Source organism: Heptranchias perlo, chromosome 8 (assembly GCF_035084215.1).
Source record: "Heptranchias perlo isolate sHepPer1 chromosome 8, sHepPer1.hap1, whole genome shotgun sequence".
In the NCBI taxonomy this organism is placed as follows: domain Eukaryota; kingdom Metazoa; phylum Chordata; class Chondrichthyes; order Hexanchiformes; family Hexanchidae; genus Heptranchias; species Heptranchias perlo.
The window spans coordinates 62,722,757-62,745,432 of NC_090332.1; the positions used below are offsets into that span (position 1 = coordinate 62,722,757).

At 53.4% G+C, this 22,676-nt stretch overlaps 1 protein-coding gene across 1 annotated transcript in view; it reads right to left on the reverse strand.

Annotated features, from left to right (window-relative positions):
- Nucleotides 1–22,676, reverse strand: part of LOC137324644 (5'-nucleotidase-like) — a 62,678-nt gene that overhangs the window by 15,225 nt on the left and 24,777 nt on the right. The window contains exons 2-4 of the mRNA XM_067989187.1: nucleotides 20,408–20,630; nucleotides 20,141–20,329; nucleotides 1,488–1,685 (exon numbers count right to left, since the gene is read on the reverse strand). Of these exons, the coding sequence (XP_067845288.1) occupies nucleotides 1,488–1,685; nucleotides 20,141–20,329; nucleotides 20,408–20,630 (610 nt within the window). The remainder of the gene's footprint in view (nucleotides 1–1,487; nucleotides 1,686–20,140; nucleotides 20,330–20,407; nucleotides 20,631–22,676) is intronic.

Below are 22,676 nucleotides of genomic sequence, written 5' to 3' on the forward strand. Positions count from 1 at the left end.
CCTCCAGCACCGCCAATGGCCACGGCCTCAGCGACGGCCCTTCCAATGATAGACAGCACCGTCTCCTCCATGGGGGTGAGGACATGTAGGCATGTCTGTCCTCTGTCCATTCTTTCTTGCTGCCTCTTGTTATGTGTCACCTTCTCCCACAAGAAAGAGGGAAGAGTGTCAGTGAGTGTCCTGCAAGATGTTTGGGTGATGTGGCTGTCATGGTTGAATAGCTGCCAGTGTGTGTGACCTGTGAGTTGTAGGTGTGCAGCTTGCAAGAGTGGTAATGTGTGAGGGTGAGATTCAGCATCTGATTCGCAGGGTTGCGTACTGATTCAAAGAGTTTGTTGGTAGGTGTGGATGAGGCTAGTGGTGCATTTGGCAGGACATGCCACATTACAGTTGAACTCAATCACCTTGACCACTCGTGTCAAATCATTGAACTTCTTCCTGCACTGCATCCATGTGCGTGGTGCGATGCTCCTGGCATTGTCATCGCCCGCCACAGAATCCCACAGCCTCTTCAGCATATGTCTGGAGGCCCTCCTGCCACCTGCGGATACACGATGGCCCTCTGTCTGTCCACTTCTTCCACCAAGGCCTCGAGTGCACCGTCCCAGAGCCTTGGTGCACACTCTCTCCCAGGCGCAGCCATTCTTCAATATATTCTACCACAGATTCACTTCCCAAAGCACTTCCAGCACTTCCTGCAGCCACAGTGAACCTCCCCTTTAAGAGGTGCAAGCTGCCTTTAAGTAGTGCAAGCCACTCCCGAGATCAGGGCCTCCTGCTGGTGCGTGCAGCCAATTAAAAGCACAGGTGGCGCTGGCTGCTCACAACTATCACTGAAATCATCAGGCATCGCAACCAAAGGGCGCGGGTTAATCACGCACCGCGATCCCAGCGCACGTTTTCGGGAGTTAACCAATTTGACAATATTAAATCCTTGGGGGGACGAGAAGGGATAGATGCTGAGGGGATGTTTCCACTTGTGGGAGAGACTAGAACTAGGCGCCACAGTTTAAAAATAAGGGGTCTCCCATTTCAGACGGAGATGAGGAGAAATGTTTTCTCTGAGGGTCGTGAGTCTGTGGAACTCCCTTCCCCAGAGAGCGGTGGAGGCAGGGTCATTGAATATTTTTAAGGCTGAGTTAGATAGATTCCTGATTAACAAGGGAGTCAAAGGTTATAGTAGACAGACAGGAAAGTAGGGTTGCCATTGCAATCAGATCAGCCATGATCTTATCAAATGGCAGAGCAGGCTCGAAGGGCCGAATGGCCTACTCCTGCTCTTAATTCGTATGTTCGTACGTATGTATGTAACCCCCAATGATCCTCAAACAATTCTGAGCATAAACCTCGATCAATCAGCATTTAAACTGAATCTGCTTGAATTACTTTAGTTACACATTGTCATATCACAAACGCACCATTTAGAAAACTGCATTTTTTTCTCCGCAATGAAATGTCTTCCAATCAATGTCTAGGTGTAATGTTACCTTGAGGGATGCTGCTGTCCAACAGAATAGGATTTCCCTCAGCTTTGGTCACCATTCCTTCATTGTTGAAGGTCACTTTTAGATATCCAAGGTACTTTCCGTATGCGTAAGCCTGTACGACAGGAACATCTTTGTCATCGTCTGACCGAACCATGTACGGGTAAGGACCAACAGGGATATTATTGGAAGGAGCAGTGCCTGTCAAGTTAAAACAAGCAATATAAGCATTGCAGACAGTGTGGACAGCAAAAGTTCGGATCTATTTATTTGCCGTTATAGAATCATATAGCATAGAAGGAGCTCATTTGGCCCATCATGCCTGTACCGGCTCTTTGAAAGAGCTATTCAATTAGTCCCACTCCCCTGCTAAATCTCCATAGCCCTGCAAATTTTTCCTTTTTAAGTATTTATCCAATTCCCTTTTGAAAGTTACTATTGAATCTGTTTCCAACACCCTTACAGGCAGTACATTCCAGATCATAACAACTCACTGCGTAAAAAAAATTCTGCTCATCTCCCCCTGTTGTTTTTGCCAATTATTTTACATCTGTGTCCTCTGGTTACCGACCCTCCTGCCAGTGGAAACAGTTTCTCCCTGTCTACTCCATCAAAACCCCTCATAATTTTGAACACCTCTATCAAATCTCCCCTTAAACTTTGCTCTAAGGAGAACAACCCCAGCTTCTCCAGTCTCTCCAGATAACTGAAGTCCCTCATCCCTGGTACCATTCCAGTCAATCTCCTCTGCACCTTCTCCAAGGCCTTGACATCCTTTCTAAAGTATGGTGCCCAGAATTGGACACAATCCTCTAGCTGAGACCAGCCAGTTATTTATAAAGGTTTACCATAACTTCCTTGCTTTTGTACTCTATGCCTCTGTTTATAAAGCCCAGGATCCTGCATGGATTTCTCAGTTTCTGACAGTTATTCAGCCCCTCATTTGATCCTTCAATTTCATAACCAAGAAAGTGGGTCGATAACTCACTGCAAACATCAGGAGAAAGAAAAGCAAGAAATACTTGCATTTATATCGCGTCTTTCATGGCCTCAGGATGTCCCAAAGCGCTATACAGCCAATGAAGTACTTTTGAAGTGTAGTCACTGTTGTAATGTCGGAAACATGGCAGCCAAATTGCACACAGCAAGCTCCCACAAACAGCAATGTGATGACCAGATAATCTGTTTTAGGAGTTGGTTGAGGGATAAATTTTGGCCAGGATACCAGGAGAACTCTGGTGCTCTACTTCAAATAGCGCATGGGATCTTTTACATCCACCTGAGAGGGCAGATGGGGCCTCAGTTTGACATCTCATCCAAAAGACAGCACCTACAACAGTGCAGCACTCCCTCAGTACTGCACTGAAGTGTTAGCCTATATTATGTGCTCAAGACTCTGGAGTGGGACTGGAACCCACAATCTTCTGACTCAGAGGTGAGAGTGCTACCACTGAGCCAAGGCTGGAGGGTATCTCAAGTTAACTCACCCTTTAATTTCCCATTCTTCAAAGTAGGGAGATGCCTGGCTTCTATTGTGCACTGTCCTATCTATGCATCTGGGATCAGCAACTGAGAAATCAGACACACTACTTCAGGTTGCAGTTATACTGCCACTGACGGAATGCAGTTTCAGGTGAGCATTGACACAAATGGTGGCAATTTAACTCAACTTTCAGATCCCAATCTATCGCCCAAGCACACTAAAGCCAAGCAGTGCGAGAACCCCCCTCCCCCACCCCACCTCACTCCACCACCTACCTCAACTTGGCACCAGTTACAGTATAACTCCAATTTGGTGCAAAAAAAGCACTTTCAAAAAAAATGCCGAGATGCTCCATTGGACCTCCTGGGATATGTTGGTATTTTGCATAGAATATTTTTAATGTGAGGACAAAGTGGTCACTCCCAGGACTCTGTCCTAACATAAACACTCCGAGGCAGGGGCACAGCAGAGCTCTGTGCGTGCATCGAAGGCACGGGTGCAGATCTGCACCTCAGGGTGGGTGGGCCTGCAGTGTGACAAGACTTTATTGACTGTCCATGGCAAGCCTGCAGTTAAGATTCAAAGACTTGGCACGAAACCATCATGGTCAAACATTCTCCAACCAGATCAAAACAGAATCATAGAATCATAGAACCATCGAGTCCGTGCCGGCTCTATGCAAGAGCAATCCAGCTAGTCCCACTCCCCCGCCCTATCCCCGTGGCCCCTGCACATTTTTTCGTTTCAAGTACTTATCCAGTTTCCTTTTGAAGGCCATGATTGAATCTGCCTCCACCACTCCCTCGGACAGTGCATTCCAGATCCTAACCACTCGCTGTGTAAAAAAGTTTTTCCTCTGTTCACCTTTGCTTCTTTTGCCAATCACCTTAGACAATAAGACATAGGAGCAGGAGTAGGCCGTTCGGCCCCTCGAGCCCGCTCCGCCATTCAATGAGATCATGGCTGATCTGATTTTTACCTCAACTCCACTTTCCCGCCTTTTCCCCACATCCTTTGATTGCCTTTGGGCAGTGGTGAGGGCAGTGTGGGCATGAGCAGAAGGGCGGTGGCGAGGGCGGTGTGGGCGGCGAGGGCAGCGGGGGGGCTGGCAAGGGCGGTGTGGGCGGCAGTGTGGGTGGCGAGGGTGGTGGCGAGGGCAGCGGGGGGGCTGGCGAGGGCGGTGTGGGTGGCAGTGTGGGTGGCGAGGGTGGTGGCGAGGGCAGCGGGGGGGCTGGCGAGTGCGGTGTGGGCGGCAGTGTGGGCGGCGAGGGTGGTGGCGAGGGCGGTGTGGGCAGTGGCGAGGGCGGTGTGGGTGGCGGCGAGGGCGGTGGCAAGGGTGGTGTAGGCGGTGGCAAGGGCGGTGGCAAGGGCGGTGGCGAGGGCAGTGGCAAGGGCGGTGTGGGCGTTGGCAAGGGCGGTGTGGACAGTGGCGACGGCGGTGGCAAGGACAGTGGCGAGGGCGGTGTGGGCGTTGGCAAGGGCGGTGGTGTGGGCGGTGGCAAGGGCGGTGGCAAGGGCGGTGGCGAGGGTGGTGTAGGCGGTGGCGAGGGCGGTGGCAAGGGCGGTGAGGGCGTTGGCAAGGGCGGTGTGGACAGTGGCGACGGCGGTGGCAAGGACAGTGGCGAGGGCGGTGTGGGCGTTGGCAAGGGCGGTGGTGTGGGCGGTGGCGAGGGTGGTGGCAAGGGCGGTGGCGAGGGCGGTGTGGACGTCGGCGAGGGTGGTAGCGAGGGCGGTGTGGACGCGGCGAGGGCGGTGTGGGCGTTGGCGAGGGGGGTGTGGGCAGTGGCGACGGCGGTGGCGAGGGCGGTGTGGACGTCGGCGAGGGCGGTGGCGAGGGTGGTGTGGGCGGTGGCGAGGGTGGTGTGGGCGGTGGCGAGGGCGGTGTGGGCGTCGGTGAGGGCGGTGTGGGCGGTGGCGAGGGCGGTGTGGGTGTCGGCGAGGGCGGTGTGGGCATCGGTGAGGGCGGTGTGGGCGGTGGCGAGGGCGGTGTGGGCGTCGGTGAGGGCGGTGGCGAGGGCGGTGTGGGCGTCGGCGAGGGCGGTGTGGGCGGTGGCGAGGGCGGTGTGGGCGTCGGCGAGGGCGGTGTGGACGTCGGTGAGGGCGGTGTGGGCGGTGGCGAGGGCGGTGTGGGCGTCGGTGAGGGCGGTGGCGAGGGCGGTGTGGGCGTTGGCGAGGGGGGTGTGGGCAGTGGCGACGGCGGTGGCAAGGGCGGTGTGGACGTCGGCGAGGGGGGTGTGGGCAGTGGCGACGGCGGTGGCGAGGGCGGTGTGGACGTCGGCGAGGGCGGTGGCGAGGGTGGTGTGGGCGGTGGCGAGGGTGGTGTGGGCGGTGGCGAGGGCGGTGTGGGCGTCGGTGAGGGCGGTGTGGGCGGTGGCGAGGGCGGTGTGGGCGTCGGTGAGGGCGGTGTGGGCGGTGGCGAGGGCGGTGTGGGTGTCGGCGAGGGCGGTGTGGGCATCGGTGAGGGCGGTGTGGGCGGTGGCGAGGGCGGTGTGGGCGTCGGTGAGGGCGGTGGCGAGGGCGGTGTGGGCGTCGGCGAGGGCGGTGTGGGCGGTGGCGAGGGCGGTGTGGGCGTCGGCGAGGGCGGTGTGGACGTCGGTGAGGGCGGTGGCGAGGGCGGTGTGGGTGTCGGCGAGGGCGGTGTGGGCGTCGGTGAGGGCGGTGTGGGCGGTGGCGAGGGCGGTGTGGGCGTCGGCGAGGGCGGTGTGGACGTCGGTGAGGGCGGTGGCGAGGGCGGTGTGGGCGTCGGCGAGGGCGGTGTGGACGTCGGTGAGGGCGGTGGCGAGGGCGGTGTGGGCGTCGGTGAGGGCGGTGTGGGCGGTGGCGAGGGCGGTGTGGGCGCTGGTGAGGGTGGTGTGGGCGCTGGCGAGGGTGGTGTGGGCGGTGGCGAGGGTGGTATGGGCGGTGGCGAGGGTGGTGTGGGCGGTGGCGAGGGTGGTGTGGGCGGTGGCGAGGGCGGTGTGGACGTCGACGAGGGCAGTGTGGGCGGTGGCGAGGGCGGTGTGGGCAGTGGCGAGGGCGGTGTGGGTGTCGGTGAGGGCGGTGTGGGCGGTGGCGAGGGCGGTGTGGGTGTCGGTGAGGGCGGTGTGGGCGGTGGCGAGGGCGGTGTGGGCGTCGGTGAGGGCGGTGTGGGCGGTGGCGAGGGCGGTGTGGGCAGTGGCGAGGGCGGTGTGGGTGTCGGTGAGGGCGGTGTGGGCGGTGGCGAGGGTGGTGTGGGTGTCGGTGAGGGTGGTGTGGGCGGTGGCGAGGGTGGTGTGGGTGTCGGTGAGGGTGGTGTGGGCGGTGGCGAGGGCGGTGTGGGCGGTGGCGAGGGTGGTGTGGGCGGTGGCGAGGGTGGTGTGGGTGTCGGTGAGGGTGGTGTGGGCGGTGGCGAGGGTGGTGTGGGCGGTGGCGAGGGTGGTGTGGGTGTCGGTGAGGGTGGTGTGGGCGGTGGCGAGGGCGGTGTGGGCGGTGGCGAGGGTGGTGTGGGCGGTGGCGAGGGTGGTGTGGGTGTCGGTGAGGGTGGTGTGGGCGGTGGCGAGGGTGGTGTGGGCGGTGGCGAGGGTGGTGTGGGCGGTGGCGAGGGTGGTGTGGGCGGTGGTGAGGGTGGTGTGGGTGTCGGCGAGGGTGGTGTGGGCGGTGGCGAGGGTGGTGTGGGCGGTGGCGAGGGCGGTGTGGGCGGTGGCGAGGGCGGTGTGGGTGTCGGTGAGGGCGGTGTGGGCGGTGGCGAGGGTGGTGTGGGCGGTGGCGAGGGTGGTGTGGGCAGTGGCGAGGGTGTGTGGGTGTCGGTGAGGGCGGTGTGGGCGGTGGCGAGGGCGGTGTGGGCAGTGGCGAGGGCGGTGTGGGCGGTGGCGAGGGCGGTGTGGGCGGTGGCGAGGGTGGTGTGGGCGGTGGCGAGGGTGGTGTGGGCGGTGGCGAGGGCGGTGTGGGCGGTGGTGAGGGTGGTGTGGGCGGTGGCGAGGGTGGTGTGGGCGGTGGCGAGGGTGGTGTGGGCGGTGGCGAGGGTGGTGTGGGCGGTGGTGAGGGCGGTGTGGGCGGTGGCGAGGGTGGTGTGGGTGGTGGCGAGGGCAGTGTGGGCGGTGTGGGCGGTGGTGAGGGCGGTGTGGGTGTCGGTGAGGGTGGTGTGGGTGTCGGTGAGGGTGGTGTGGGCGGTGGTGAGGGCGGTGTGGGCGGTGGCGAGGGCGGTGTGGGCGGTGGCGAGGGCGGTGTGGGTGTCGGTGAGGGTGGTGTGGGCGGTGGCGAGGGTGGTGTGGGCGGTGGCGAGGGCAGTGTGGGCGGTGGTGAGGGTGGTGTGGGCGGTGGCGAGGGTGGTGTGGGCGGTGGCGAGGGCGGTGTGGGCGGTGGCGAGGGCGGTGTGGGCGGTGGCGAGGGTGGTGTGGGCGGTGGCGAGGGCGGTGTGGGCGGTGGCGAGGGCGGTGTGGGCGGTGGCGAGGGCGGTGTGGGCGGTGGCGAGGGTGGTGTGGGCGGTGGTGAGGGTGGTGTGGGCGGTGGCGAGGGCGGTGTGGGCGGTGGCGAGGGCGGTGTGGGCGGTGGCGAGGGTGGTGTGGGCGGTGGCGAGGGTGGTGTGGGCGGTGGCGAGGGTGGTGTGGGCGGTGGCGAGGGAGGTGTGGGCGGTGGTGAGGGCGGTGTGGGCAGTGGCGAGGGCGGTGTGGGCGGTGGCGAGGGCGGTGTGGGCGGTGGCGAGGGCGGTGTGGGCGGTGGCGAGGGTGGTGTGGGCGGTGGCGAGGGTGGTGTGGGCGGTGGCGAGGGTGGTGTGGGCGGTGGCGAGGGCGGTGTGGGTGTCGGTGAGGGTGGTGTGGGCGGTGGCGAGGGTGGTGTGGGCGGTGGCGAGGGCGGTGTGGGCGGTGGTGAGGGTGGTGTGGGCGGTGGCGAGGGTGGTGTGGGCGGTGGCGAGGGTGGTGTGGGCGGTGGCGAGGGCGGTGTGGGCGGTGGCGAGGGTGGTGTGGGCGGTGGCGAGGGCTGTGTGGGCGGTGGTGAGGGTGGTGTGGGCGGTGGCGAGGGTGGTGTGGGCGGTGGCGAGGGTGGTGTGGGCGGTGGCGAGGGCGGTGTGGGCGGTGGCGAGGGTGGTGTGGGCGGTGGCGAGGGTGGTGTGGGCGGTGGCGAGGGCGGTGTGGGCGGTGGTGAGGGTGGTGTGGGCGGTGGCGAGGGTGGTGTGGGCGGTGGCGAGGCTGGTGTGGGCGGTGGCGAGGGTGGTGTGGGCGGTGGTGAGGGTGGTGTGGGCGGTGGCGAGGGTGGTGTGGGTGGTGGCGAGGGCAGTGTGGGCGGTGGTGAGGGTGGTGTGGGCGGTGGCGAGGGTGGTGTGGGCGGTGGCGAGGGTGGTGTGGGCGGTGGCGAGGGCGGTGTGGGCGGTGGTGAGGGTGGTGTGTGCGGTGGCGAGGGTGGTGTGGGCGGTGGCGAGGGCGGTGTGGGCGGTGGTGAGGGTGGTGTGGGCGGTGGCGAGGGTGGTGTGGGCGGTGGCGAGGGCGGTGTGGGCGGTGGTGAGGGTGGTGTGGGTGTCGGTGAGGGTGGTGTGGGCGGTGGTGAGGGTGGTGTGGGCGGTGGTGAGGGCGGTGTGGGCGGTGGCGAGGGTGGTGTGGGCGGTGGCGAGGGCGGTGTGGGTGTCGGTGAGGGTGGTGTGGGCGGTGGCGAGGGCGGTGTGGGCGGTGGCGAGGGCAGTGTGGGCGGTGGTGAGGGTGGTGTGGGCGGTGGCGAGGGTGGTGTGGGCGGTGGCGAGGGTGGTGTGGGCGGTGGCGAGGGCGGTGTGGGCGGTGGCGAGGGTGGTGTGGGCGGTGGCGAGGGCTGTGTGGGCGGTGGTGAGGGTGGTGTGGGCGGTGGCGAGGGTGGTGTGGGCGGTGGCGAGGGTGGTGTGGGCGGTGGCGAGGGCGGTGTGGGCGGTGGCGAGGGTGGTGTGGGCGGTGGCGAGGGTGGTGTGGGCGGTGGCGAGGGCGGTGTGGGCGGTTGGGAGGGTGGTGTGGGCGGTGGCGAGGGTGGTGTGGGCGGTGGCGAGGGTGGTGTGGGCGGTGGTGAGGGTGGTGTGGGCGGTGGCGAGGGTGGTGTGGGCGGTGGCGAGGGTGGTGTGGGCGGTGGCGAGGGCGGTGTGGGCGGTGGTGAGGGTGGTGTGTGCGGTGGCGAGGGTGGTGTGGGCGGTGGCGAGGGCGGTGTGGGCGGTGGTGAGGGTGGTGTGGGCGGTGGCGAGGGTGGTGTGGGCGGTGGCGAGGGCGGTGTGGGCGGTGGTGAGGGTGGTGTGGGTGTCGGTGAGGGTGGTGTGGGCGGTGGTGAGGGTGGTGTGGGCGGTGGTGAGGGCGGTGTGGGCGGTGGCGAGGGTGGTGTGGGCGGTGGCGAGGGCGGTGGTGAGGGTGGCGAGGGCGGTGTGGGCGGTGGCGAGGGTGGTGTGGGCGGTGGCGAGGGCAGTGTGGGCGGTGGTGAGGGTGGTGTGGGCGGTGGCGAGGGTGGTGTGGGCGGTGGCGAGGGTGGTGTGGGCGGTGGCGAGGGTGGTGTGGGCGGTGGCGAGGGTGGTGTGGGCGGTGGCGAGGGTGGTGTGGGCGGTGGTGAGGGTGGTGTGGGCGGTGGTGAGGGTGGTGTGGGCGGTGGTGAGGGTGGTGTGGGCGGTGGCGAGGGTGGTGTGGGCAGATGTCTTCCAGCTTCTTTTTTTCCTCAGAGTTAGGAAAGTGGGCAAAATTAAATTAAGAGCTGGGAGTGTAAAACTGCTGTACTTTTATTAAATTTAATAACTTAAACTAGTGTATTAACGCGATTAAATAAAACCAGGTTGACATCAGCACAAGGGAAAGAGCTGACTGGTGAGTAGCTGGTGAGTGTTTTTTTAAATAGTTAGTTTATTTTTGTTAAGTTTAGTTAATAATATAATAAATCGAGGCATGGCAGGGCACCTCAGTCCTGTCGAGTGCACATCCTGTGCCATTTGGGAACTCCAGGACGCTTCCCGTGTCCTGGACAGCCACAGGTGCAGGAAGTGTCGCCAGCTGGAGGAGCTCGAGCTCTGGGTTTCGGAACTTGAGCAGCAGCTGGCGTCACTACAGTGAATCCACGAGGCTGAGAGCTACGTGGATAGCACGTTTCAGGAGGTGGTCACCCCGCAGCTTAAGAGAGTGCAGGCAGAGAGGGACTGGGTGACCGCCAGACAGACAGGAAGGACCAGGCAGGTAGTGCAGGAATCCCCTGAGGGCATCTCACTCTCTAACCGGTATTACTGGTGAGGGAGAGGGTTCCTCTAGGGAGCGCAGCCAGAGCCAAGACCAGAGCACCATGGGTGGCCCAGCTGTATTGGGCGGGGGGGGGCGGAGGAGAAAGGTCAGGAGAGCGATAGTGATAGGGGATTCAATAGTTAGGGGAGCAGACAGGCGTTTCTGCAGCCGCAGATGTGATTCCAGGATGGTGTGTTGCCTCCCTGGTGCCAGGGTCAAGGATGTCACTGAGCGGCTGCAGAACATTCTGGGGGGGGTGGGGAGAGGGTGAACTGCCAGAGGTCGTGGTCCATATCGGTACCAACGACATAGGTAGAAAGAGGGATGAGGTCCTGCAGGCAGATTTTAGGGCGTTAGGAAAGAGATTAATAAGCAGGGCCTCAAAAGGTAGTAATCTCCGCTAGTGAGTATAGAAATAGGAGGATACAGCAGACGACTGCGTGGCTGGAGAGATGGTGCAGGACAGAGGGCTTTAGATTCCTGGGGCACTAGGACCAGTTCTGGGGGAAGTGGGACCTGTACAGGGCGGACGGGTTGCACCTCAACAGAGCTGGGACCAATGTCTTCACTGGATCAATGTCTTCACTGGAAGTTCACTAGTTCTATGGTTTAAACTAATTTGGCAGGGGGATGGGCACCAGGATGTAGCATTGGAAAGGAGAAACAAGGTACTCATAGGATTGGGAGAGGCAGATAGCACTAGAGTGAGTAATAGTACAGTATTAGATGGGATCAGACTAAGGGAGAATACAAGCAGGTCTAAGATAGGTTTACATTGCAAGTGTGTAAATGCACGAAGCGTAGTTAACAAGGTTGGTGAGCTGCAGGTGCAAATAGCCACAGGGGAATATGATGTCATTGCGATAACGGAGACCTGGTTCAAAATAGGGCAGGATTGGATACTAAATATTCCTGGATACAAGGTGTTCAGGAAAGATAGGGAAGGAAAGAAAGAAAGGAGTGAGGGTGGCAGTATTGATTAAGGAGAATATTGCAGTGCTGGAGAGTGAGGATATCCTGGAGGGGTCAAGGACAGAATCTATTTGTTTAGCGTTAAGGAACAATAGAGGTGCCATTACACTACTGGGGGTAGGCCACCAACTGGAGGGAAGGATATAGAGGAGCAAATCTGCAGGGAAATTACAGAGAGGTGCAAGAGCCAAACAGTGGAGATAATGGGGGACTTCAACTATCCTAATATAGACTGGGCTAGTAATAGTGTAAAGGGCAAAGAGGGGGAGGAATTTATGAAGTGTGTTTAGGAGAACTTTCTTGATCAGTACATTTCCGGCCCAATGAGGAAGGAGGCATTGCTGGATCTGGTTCTGGGAAATGAAGTGGGCCAAGTGGAGCAAGTGTCAGTGGGGGAACATTTAGGGAACAGGGATCATAGTATCATAAGGTTTAGAATAGCTATGGAAAAGGACAAGGAGCAATCTAGAGTAAAAATACCCAATCATAATCGAACGATGGGCAGCCTTTAACGAGGAGATGGTTTGGGTACAGTCTAGGTACATTCTCACGAGGGGGAAAGGTAGGGCAACCAAAGCCAGAGCTCCCTGGATGATGAAAGAGATAGTAAGATGAAGCAGAAAAAAGGGGCGTATGACAGATGTCAGGTTGATAATGCATGTGAGAACCAGGCTGAATATAGAAAGTACAGAGGAGAAGTGAAAAAGGAAATAAGAGGAGCAAAGAGAGAGTACGAGAATAGACTGGTGGCTAACATGAAAGGGAATTCAAAAGTCTCCTATAGGCATATAAACAGAAAACGGGTAGTAAGAGGAGGGGTGGGACTGATTAGGGACCAAAAGGAAATCTACACATGGAGGCAGAGGGCATTGCTGAGGTACTAAATAAATACTATGCATCTGCCTTTACCAAGGAAGAAGATGTTGCCAAAATCACAGTGAAAGTCATAGGTCCGGATGGGATGCATCCTAGGTTGCTGAAGGAAGTAAGGGTGGAAATTGCGGAGGTACTGAACATAATCTTCCAATCATCCTTAGATATGGGGGTGGTGCCAGAGGACTGGAGAATTGCAAATGTTACACCCTTGTTCAAAAAAAGGGTATAAGGATAATAAATTCTTTCAAAAGGCGTTTGATAAAGTGCCGTATAATAGGCTTATCATCAAGATTGAAGCCCATGAGATAAAGGGGGCAGTAGCAGCATGGATACAAAATTGGCTAAGTAACAGGAAGCAGAGAGTAGTGGTGAACGGTTGTTTCTCGGATTGGAGGGAGGTGTTCAGTGGTGTTCCCCAGGGGTTAGTAGTAGGACCACTGCTTTTCTTGATATATATTAATGACTTGGACTTGGGTGTACAGGGCACAATTTCCAAATTTGCAGATGACACAAAACTTGGAAGTGTAGTGAACAATGAGGAGGCTAGTGATTGAGTTCAAGAGGATATAGACAGACTGGTGGAATGGGCAGACACATGGCAGATGAAATTTAACGCAGAAAAAGGTAAAGTGATACATTTTGGTAGGAAGAACGAGGAGAGGCAATATAAACTAGAGGTCACAATTCTAAAAGGGGTACAGGAACAGAGAGATCTGGGGGTATATGTACACAAATTGTTGAAAGTGACAGGGCAGGTTGAGAACGCGGTTAAAAAAGCATACGGGATCCTGGGCTTTATAAATAGAGGCATAGAGTACAAAAGCAAGGAAGTCGTGATGAACCTTTATAAAACACTGGTTCGACCACAACTGGAGTATTGTGTCCAGTTCTAGGCACCGCACTTTAGGAAAGATGTGAAGGCCTTAGAGAGGGTGCAGAGGAGATTTCCTAGAATGATTCCAGGAATGAGGGACTTTAGTTACATGGATAGACTGGAGAAGCTGGTGTTGTTCTCCTTTGAACAGAGACGGTTGTGAGGAGATTTAAAGGAGGTATTTAAAATCATGAAGGGTCTACACAGAGTAGATAGAGAGAAGCTGTTCCCAGCTGCTTCATCAATGAACTTCCCCCCATCATAAGGTCAGAAATGGGGATGTTCACTGATGATCATTGCAGCCCCAGGACATTGCAGCAGGAGTTCCTTAGGGCAGTGTCCTAGGCCCAACCATCTTCAGCTGCTTCATCAATGACCTTCCCTCCATCATAAGGTCAGAAATGGGGATGTTTGCTGATGATTGCACAGTGTTCAGTTCCATTCGCAACCCCTCATATAATGAAGCAGTCCGAGCCCACATGCAGCAAGACCTGGACAACATCCAGGCTTGGGCTGATAAGTGGCAAGTAACATTCGCGTCAGACAAGTGCCAGGCAATGACCATCTCCAAGAAGAGAGAGTCTAACCATCTCCCCTTGACATTCAACCATCGCCGAATCACCGACCATCAACATCCTGGGGGTCACCATTGACCAGAAACTTAACTGGACCAGCCATATAAATACTGTGGCTACAAGAGCAGGTCAGAGGCTGGGTGTTCTGCGGTGAGTGACTCACCTCCTGACTCCCGAAAGCCTTTCCACCATCTACAAGGAACAAGTCAGGAGTGTGATGGAATACTCTCCACTTGCCTGGATGAGTGCAGCTCCAACAACACTTAAGAAGCTCGACACCATCCAGGACAAAGCAGCCCGCTTGATTGGCACCCCATCCACCACCCTAAACATTCACTCCCTTCACCACCGGCGCACAGTGGCTGCAGTGTGTACCATCCACAGGATGCACTGCAGCAACTCGCCAAGGCTTCTTCGACAGCACCTCCCAAACCCGCGACCTCTACCATCTAGAAGGACAAGAGCAGCAGGTACATGGGGACAACACCACCTGCACGTTCCCCTCCAAGTCACACACCATCCCGACTTGGAAATATATCGCCGTTCCTTCATCGTTGTTGGGTCAAATCCTGGAACTCCCTTCCTAACAACACTGTGGGAGAACCTTCACCACTCGGTCTGCAGCTGTTCAAGAAGGCGGCTCACCACCACCTTCTCAAGGGCAAGTAGGGATGGGCAATAAATGCCGGCCTCGCCAGCGACGCCCACATCCCATGAATGAATTTTTAAAAAAGCTGATCTGTATCTTAATTTCATTGACGTGCCCGGGTTCCGTAACCCTTAATACTCTTACCTATCAATCTCAGTTTTGAAATTTTCAATTGACCCCCAGGCTCAACAGCTTTTTGGGGGAGAGAGTTCCAGATTTCCACTACCTTCTGTGTGAAGAAGTGCTTTCTGACATCACCCCTGAACGGGCTAGCTCTAATTTTACCGTTATGCCCCCTTTGTTCTGGACTCCCCCATCAGAGAAAATAGTTTCTCTCTGTTTACTCTGTTATGATGCCTCTATCATCATAAACACCTCAATTAGATCACCCGATAATCTTCTACACTAAGTTTATGCAATCTGTCATCATAATTTAATCCTTTTAGTCCAGATATCATTCTGGTGAATCTGTGCTGCACCCACTCCAAGGCCAATATATCCTTCCTGAGGTGTCGTGCCCAGAACTGAATGCAGTACTCCAGATGGGATCTAACCAGAGCTCTGTACAGCTGTAACATAACTTCCACCCCTTTGTGTTCCAGCCTTCTTTAGATAAAGGCCAACATTCCATTAGCCTTTTAAATGATTTTTTTGTACCTGTCCACTAGCTTTTGATGATTTCTGTATCTCTCTGCTCCTCCACAGTTCCTCGCTTCTCGCCATTTCGAAAATATTCTGATCTATCTTTCTGAGGTCCAAAGTGGATGACCTCACAATTGCCCACATTGGACTCCATCTGCCACAGTTTTGCCCACGATTAGAGATGGTGATGGGTATCGTGCGTGTCAGACATCCGGCCGACCAAAGAAAGGCACTGAAGTGTGGATAACACGATAAAGGTTAGAGAACCTCAAGGCCTTTGGCTAGAAATTGGATCGCAGCCAAATTCGAGCGCAATGTAGGTGTGGCGATTGATGGCAGGACCAAGGGAATTTGGTCCACTGGCCTCATTTGCGTATTACTGGTGAGCTGCGGGCACCAGTTACGGCCCAGAGGCAACTTATCGGCCGCAGCGGGCAATGCGTTCAGTTGGCTGGGAGGCTGCCTGAGGACACCAGGTAAGTCCGGGGGGAGGAGGCAATCAGGTGATTTTTCATTAGAACAAAGAAGGTTAAGAATTGTAAGGAGTTTAGATAAGATAAACCATGAAAAACCATTTGCATTGGTTGGTGAGTCAGTAACCAGAAGGTATAAATTTATGATCATCGTCAAAAATGAAGCAAGCGGTTTGGAGAATTTATTTTATGCAGCGCATAAAATGTGGTACCAGAAACAGTGGTGGGGGCAGAACTCATAGTGATTTTTAAAAATGAAGTGAATAAATATTTGGAGAAGAAAAAATGAAATGGGTGTGGGGAAAAGGCAGGAGAATGGTAATGGGTAACGAAACAGGATTAATTAATAATCTCAAAGTAAAGGATCCCTTGGGAAGCATTGATCATAACATGATAGAATTTCACATCCAGTTTGAGAGTGAGGATCTTGGGTCTGAAACTACTGTATTAAACTTAAATAAGGGCAATTATAAAGGAATGAGTGCGGAATTGGCTAAAGTGGACTGGGTAAACAGATTAGATGGTATGATGGTGGATAAGCAATGGCAAACATTTAAAAAGATATTTTATGACTCGCAACAAAAATATATCCCTGTGAGGCGGAAAGACTCCACAAAAAGGGTGAACCAACCATGGTTAACCAAGGAAGTCAAGGATGGTATCAGGTTAAAAGAAAAAGTATACAACATGGCAAAGATTACTGGTAAGCCCGAAGATTGGGAAAACTTTAAAAACCAGCAAAGGATGACTAAAAGAATAATAAAGAGGGAGAAAATAAATTATGAGAGTAAACTAGCAAGAAATATAAAAACTGACAGTAAAAGCTTCTACAAGTAGATAAAAAGGAAGAGGGTAGCTAAAGTAAACATTGGTCCCTTAGAGGATGAGACTGGGGAAATAATAATGGAAAACAAGGAAATGGCAGAGGAATTGAACACATATTTTGTATCTGTCTTCACAGTAGAAGACACTAATAACATTCCAATAATAGTAGAAAATCAAGGGACAAAGGGGAGGGAGGAACTAAAAACAATCACTATCACTAGAGAAAAAGTACGAGGTAAACTAATGGGTCTAAAGGCTGATAAGTCCCCTGGACCTGATGGCATGCATCCGAGGGTCTTAAAGGAAGTGGCTACAGAGATAGTGGATGCATTGGTTGTAATCTTCCAGAATTCACTAGATTCTGGAAAGGTCCCAGCGGATTGGAAAACCGCAAACGTAACACCCCTATTCAAGAAGGGAGTGAGACAGAAAGCAGGTAACTATAGACCAGTTAGCCTAACATCTGTCATTGGGAAAATGCTAGAATCCATTATTAAGGAAGTAGTAGCAGGACATTTGGAGACTCATAATACAATCAAGGAGAGTCAACATGGTTTTATGAAGGGGAAATCATGTCTGACAAATTTATTAGAGTTCTTTGAGGAAGTAACGGGCAGGGTGGATAAAGGGGAACCAATGGATGCAGTATATTTGGATTTCCAAAAGGCATTCGATAAGGTGCCACATAAAAGATTACTGCACAAGATAAGAGCTCATGGTGTTGGGGGTAATATACTGGCATGGATAGAGCATTGGCTAACTAACAGAAAACAACGAGTCGGGATAAAAGGGTCATTTTCAAAATGGCAATCTGTAACTAGTGGGGTGCCGCAGGGATCAGTGCTGGGGCCTCAACTATTTACAATATATATCAATGACTTGGATGAAGGAACAGAGTGTCTTGTGGCCAAGTTTGCTGATGATACAAAGATAGGTGGAAAAGCAAGTTGCGATGAGGACACAAAGTGTCTGCAAAGGGATACTGACAGGTTAAGCGAATGGGCAAAAATTTGACAGATGGAATATAACGTGGGAAAATGTGAAGTCATCCACTTTAGGAGAAAAAATAAAAACGCAAAATATTATTTGAATGGAGAAATACTACAAAATGCTGTGGTACAGAGTGATCTGGGTGTCTTCGTACATGAAACACAAAAAGTCAACAACACTCAAGAAGCTCGACACCATCCAGGACAAAGCAGCCCGCTTGATTTGCACCCCATCCACCACCCTAAACATTCACTCCCTTCACCACCGGCGCACAGTGGCTGCAATGTGTACCATCCACAGGATGCACTGCAGCAACTCACCAAGGCTTCTTTGACAGCTCCTCCCAAACCCGCGACCTCTACCACCTAGAAGGACAAGAGCAGCAGGCACATGGGAACAACATCACCTGCACGTTCCCCTCCAAATCACACACCATCCCGACTTGGAAATATATTGCCGTTCCTTCATCGTCGCTGGGTCAAAATCCTGGAACTCCCTTCCTAACAGCACTGTGGGAGAACCTTCACCACACGGACTGCAGCGCTTCAAGAAGGCGGCTCACCACCACCTTCTCAAGGGCAATTAGGGATGGGCAATAAATGCCGGCCTTGCCAGCGATGCCCACATCCCATGAACTAATAAAAATAGGTGCAGTAGGTAGTCCAGAAGGCAAACGGAATATTGGCCTTTATTTCTAGGGGGATGGAGTATAAAAGCAGGGAAGTCATGCTACAACTGTACAGGGTGCTGGTGAGACCACACCTGGAGTACTGCGTACAGTTCTGGTGCCCTTATTTAAGGAAGGATATAATTGCATTGGAGGCAGTTCAGAGAAGGTTCACTAGGTTGATTCCGGGTATGGAAGAGTTGTCTTATGAGGAAAGATTGAACAGGTTGGGTCTATACTAATTGGAGTTTAGAAGAATGAGAGGAGATCTTATTGAAATATACAAAATTCTGAGGGGACTCGATAGGGTAGATGCTGAGAGGATGTTACCCCTCATGGGAGAATCTAAAACTAGGGGGCATAGTCTCAGAATAAGGGGTCGCCCGTTTAAGACGGAAATTGGGAGGAATTTCTTCTCCCATAGGGTCGTGAATCTTTGAAATTCTTTACCCAAAAAAGCTGTGGAGGCTGAGTCATTGAATACATTCAAGGCTGAGTTAGACAAATTTTTGATCAGCAAGGGAGTCTAAGAATATGGAGAAAGGGTGGGAAAGTGGAGTTGAGGTAAAAATCAGATCAGCCATGATCTCATTAAATGGCGGAGTAGGCTCGAGGGGCCAAATGACCTACTCCTGTTCCTATCTCTTATGGTCTTATGGTCTTATGGAATGGGAATGATTAAACAGATCTCTCACAGTCAGAAAAGTGAATGGTCTCCTTCAGTATTAAAAAGTTCTATGATTCGATGAATGACTGAGGTGGGGAGATTTGCCTGTCTTTCCTAATGCTGATACTCATCTCCTCAGTTACTGGCAACTTATCTAAAAGAGATTTAGAAACAAAATGAAAGTGATATTGATTCAACACTAAACTCCAAAGCGCAGAGATGAAGAACTCACATTAACGGCACCCAGCACTCACTTCCATCTGTGACACTCATAATTGAAAAAAACTCAAAGCTGACCACTGCACATCTCAGGGGGAATGATCTGACTTTATGGTCCTGGCAGGGCACCTCACCTCCACCCATCCCTCCCGCCCACCGGGTCACACATTGGAAATTCAGAAGCAGGGCGCATGATTTTCTGACCGTGCGTCCCTAAATTTCCACCAACTGCTCCCTGTGGGCAAGATTGCCCGCTGTGAATGCGGGGTCAAAGAATTGCCCCTGTAACATAAAGCGCTCTTGTTCACTCTGGGTCTGATGACCACGACATTTCGCCGAGTGCTGAACTGTGCTGAGATCGCAGAGAAAGGGGAGGTGTAATTGGACAGCGCGCTGCCTGAAACGTGTAATTTGAAGACTCTTGTGCATGCGCAGGGATTTTTTTACGCAGCGAGTTGTTATGATCTGGAATGTACTGCCTGAAAGGGTGGTAGAAGCAGATTCAGTAGTAACTCTCAAAAGGAAATTGGATAAATGCTTGAAAAGGAAAAAATTGCAGGGCTTTGGGGAAAGAGCAGGGGAGTGGGACTAATTGGTAGTTCCTTCAAAGAGCTGGCACAGGCACAATGGGCCGAATGGCCAACTTCGCTGCTGTAAGGTTATATGATAAACAACAACAAGATGCATTTATATAGTGCCTTTAATGTAGTAAAATGTCCCAAGGCACTTCACAGGAGCGATTATCAAACAAAATTTGATACCGAGCCACATAAGGAGGTATTAGAACAGGTGACCAAAAGCTTGGTCAAAGAGGTAGGTTTTAAGGAGCATCTTAAAGGAGGAGAAAGAGTTAGAGAGGCGGAGAGGAATTCCAGAGCTTAGGGCCTAGGCAGCTGAAGGCACGGCTGCCGATGGTGGAGCAATAAAATCGGGGATGGGCAAGAAGCAAGAATTGGAGGAGAGCAGAGATCTTGGAGGGTTGTAGGGCTGGAGGAGGTTACAGACATAGGGAGGGGCGCGGCCAAGGAGGGATTTGAAAACAAGGATGAGAATTTTAAAATCGAGGAGTTGCCGGACCGGGAGCCAATGTAGGTCAGCGAGCACAGGGGTGATGGGTGAATGGGACTTGGTGCGAGTTAGGATACGGGCAGCAGAGTTTTGGATGAGCTCAAATTTATGGAGGGTGGAAGATGGGAGGCCAGCCAGGAGAGCATTGTATCAGTCAAGTCTAGAGGTAACAAAGGGATGAATGAGGGTTTCAGCAGAAGAGGGGCTGAAGCAGGGGCAGAAACGGGTGATGTTCTTGGTGATAGAGAGGATATGTGGTCAGAAGCTCATCTCAGGGTCAAATAGGACGCCAAGGTTGCAAACGGTCTGGTTCAGCCTCAGACAGTGGCCAGGGAGAGGGAACAGAGTTTGTGGCGGGGACCAAAGACAATAGCTTCGGTCTTCCCAAGATTTAGTTGGAGGAAATTTTTGCTCGTCCAGTACGGGGTATTAGACAAGAAGTGTGGCAAATCAGAGATAGTGGTGGAATCGAGGGATTAAGTCGTGACTGACGGAGAGAGTTGGTTGAGAAGTTACCTGTGTAAAGAAAAGTGTTGGTGTGTCCTCCCACTACAACATCAACTCCCCTCACTTTCCTTGCAATTTGTTTGTCCGTCTCGAAGCCTGAATGACCCAGGGCGATTATCTTGTTAACCCTCAGGGTTGTGAGTTTGTCGACTTCTCGCTGCACGGCTTCAATCTCATCCTCGAAGATTAGATGTGGGCCTGGAATCAAAAATAAACATTTGGTGGCCGTTTCAAAGTTCCGCAACACAGTGAATCTCGGCTTCAATTAGTACTCACCTGGGTCTGAGAGCATCGGGGTCTCCTTGCTGGTGTATCCAACCAAACCAATCCTCTGTCCATCGACGGTTAGGATCTTATAAGGCTCATAGTAGCCAGAGATGCTTGGTGATAGCTGTTGATCTGTTTTTATATTAGCGCTCAGCACTGGGAAAGAAACATTCTGAAGAAAGGGGTGCAAGAGGCCGTCCACTCCATTGTCAAATTCATGATTCCCCAGAGCCTACAGAATGAACAGCAGTCACGTTACACCGTTAAAAACAAAATACAAACCCATTCAGGGAATCAAAACCGTTCTGTTCCTACAACTGGATTCAGTTTCGTTCTAACTTTTCTTTTCTCCAGACTGTATACTTTGCTGAATTTGCTAATGTTAGTGAAAGTCAGTATAAATGGGGAAGGAGGAGGGAATCCCTTTAAACCGTATGCCGACCTTTCAGTTATTAGCAAACAGAGGAAACTGCAATGAAAATAAAATAGGCTACATACAGTGACACCAAAAGTCCCGGCCAGAATGGAGACGATTGGTTAATTTTCCAGTCAATCTCTGGCATTGATTTTATGGAAATAGTTTGTATTATGTAGCTATCCTCTACTCACTGCATGTTGATGGAGAATCAATCCTGCTGTACTCAGGAGACTGTTTGCTGTAGCTTCGGCCACGAGTTTGTTTCAGCATAGTGCGTGAGCTGTTAACTTACAAAACTTGTCAGGATTATGGGGAAAAAGCAGGGGAGTGGGACTGATTGGATAGCTCTTTCAAACAGCTGGCACAGACATAATGGGCCAAATAGCCTCCTTCTGTGCTGTAAGATTCTTTGATTGTCAGCTCAAGGAATCAGGAATGTTCCTGGATCGGTCAGCGGTCTAAAAGTGGAAAACTGTTGGAAGAAATAGATAATATAGATACAAGTAGGTTATTCCACTTGACCAAAGATCTAGAGGACACACACACATGTATGAAGGGGGTTTTTTAACTCCTGGATGGAAAGTCAGTGAGATCTGTGGGCCACCCACCCGGGACCTGTAGTGAGAGGCCCTGGTCCATTTTAATGGCCGGGCCGCATTAACATTCCGCCGGCCAGCTGCCCTCTTGGGCGTCCAGAGGCAGCTCACTGGCTTTGGGCCTGTGAGGTGAGTCTGGGGGGGGGGGAAGGGGGATGGGAAGTCATGAGGGTTTTGCGTGGCCAGGTACCGAGGACAGGAGAAGCCCTCCTGCTCCGCCAAGCCCCACAAAGATAAGTTTTAAACGTTCCTGACAGGGCGCCTCTGCTGGGTGTTCACCAGGTTTTAGTGAGCGGAGCGCCCGAGCTGTGGACGCTTCGCTCAGCAGGCTGTTAAAATTGCACCAGGGTCCCAATGACATCAGAAGACCCCGATTTACATGTAATCACGAGGATTCCCGCCTGAGGCAGGCAGGCGCCTCAAACACCCAAGAAAACAAGCGGCGTCAAAATGGCCACTGGGCAGAAAAAGAACAGGAAGTCCACCAGGCGAAGGGAGTTAAAATTCCCCCCGCAGTTACAATAACAGATTAGAAGGTATTGTTTCCCCCCACAGAACTGTGGCCATGTAAAGTGGTGTCCCAGCCAAACCAAATAATACTAGGCCAACAACTGATAGTTTTGTCGACACACTGGTGCCATGAAACTAACTCCTGAGGCCACATCAAATGTGTGAATTCAACAATCAAACAAGGGTTTAGTGAGAGGCCTCAGCAAAGGGCCAAGGCCTACAGTACAGGGCGTCCCCTAGTTGCGGAGATATTATCAGTCGGAGCCTGAGAATTCAGAAACATTTCTTTGATACCAGGTAGTACGGATGGTTCAATTAACATCAGCCAGTTAGAACCAGGCTGGTGAGGTCAGTCTGAAGAGGTAGATGGTAACCATGGCTGCTGCTGCTGAATGTTGCCTACATGTTGTGGTAAATCGAGTTACTATTGCACAATTTGATGATGGATTATTGAGGATTCTAAAATAGAGGCACTGGAGGAGGTGCAAAAAAAATTTACACAAATGATACCAGAACTGAGAGGTTGTAACAATAAGGAAAGACTGAACAGGCTGGGGCCCTTTTCTCCAGTAAAGAGAAGGTTGAGGGGTGACCTGATAGAGGTCTTTAAAATTATGAAGTGGTTCAATAGGGTAGATTTAGAGATGTTTCCACTTGTGGGGAGTCCAAAACTGGAGGTTATAAATATAAGATAGTCACTAATAAATCCAATAAGGAGTTCAGGAGAAACATCTTTACCCAGAGAGTGGTTAGA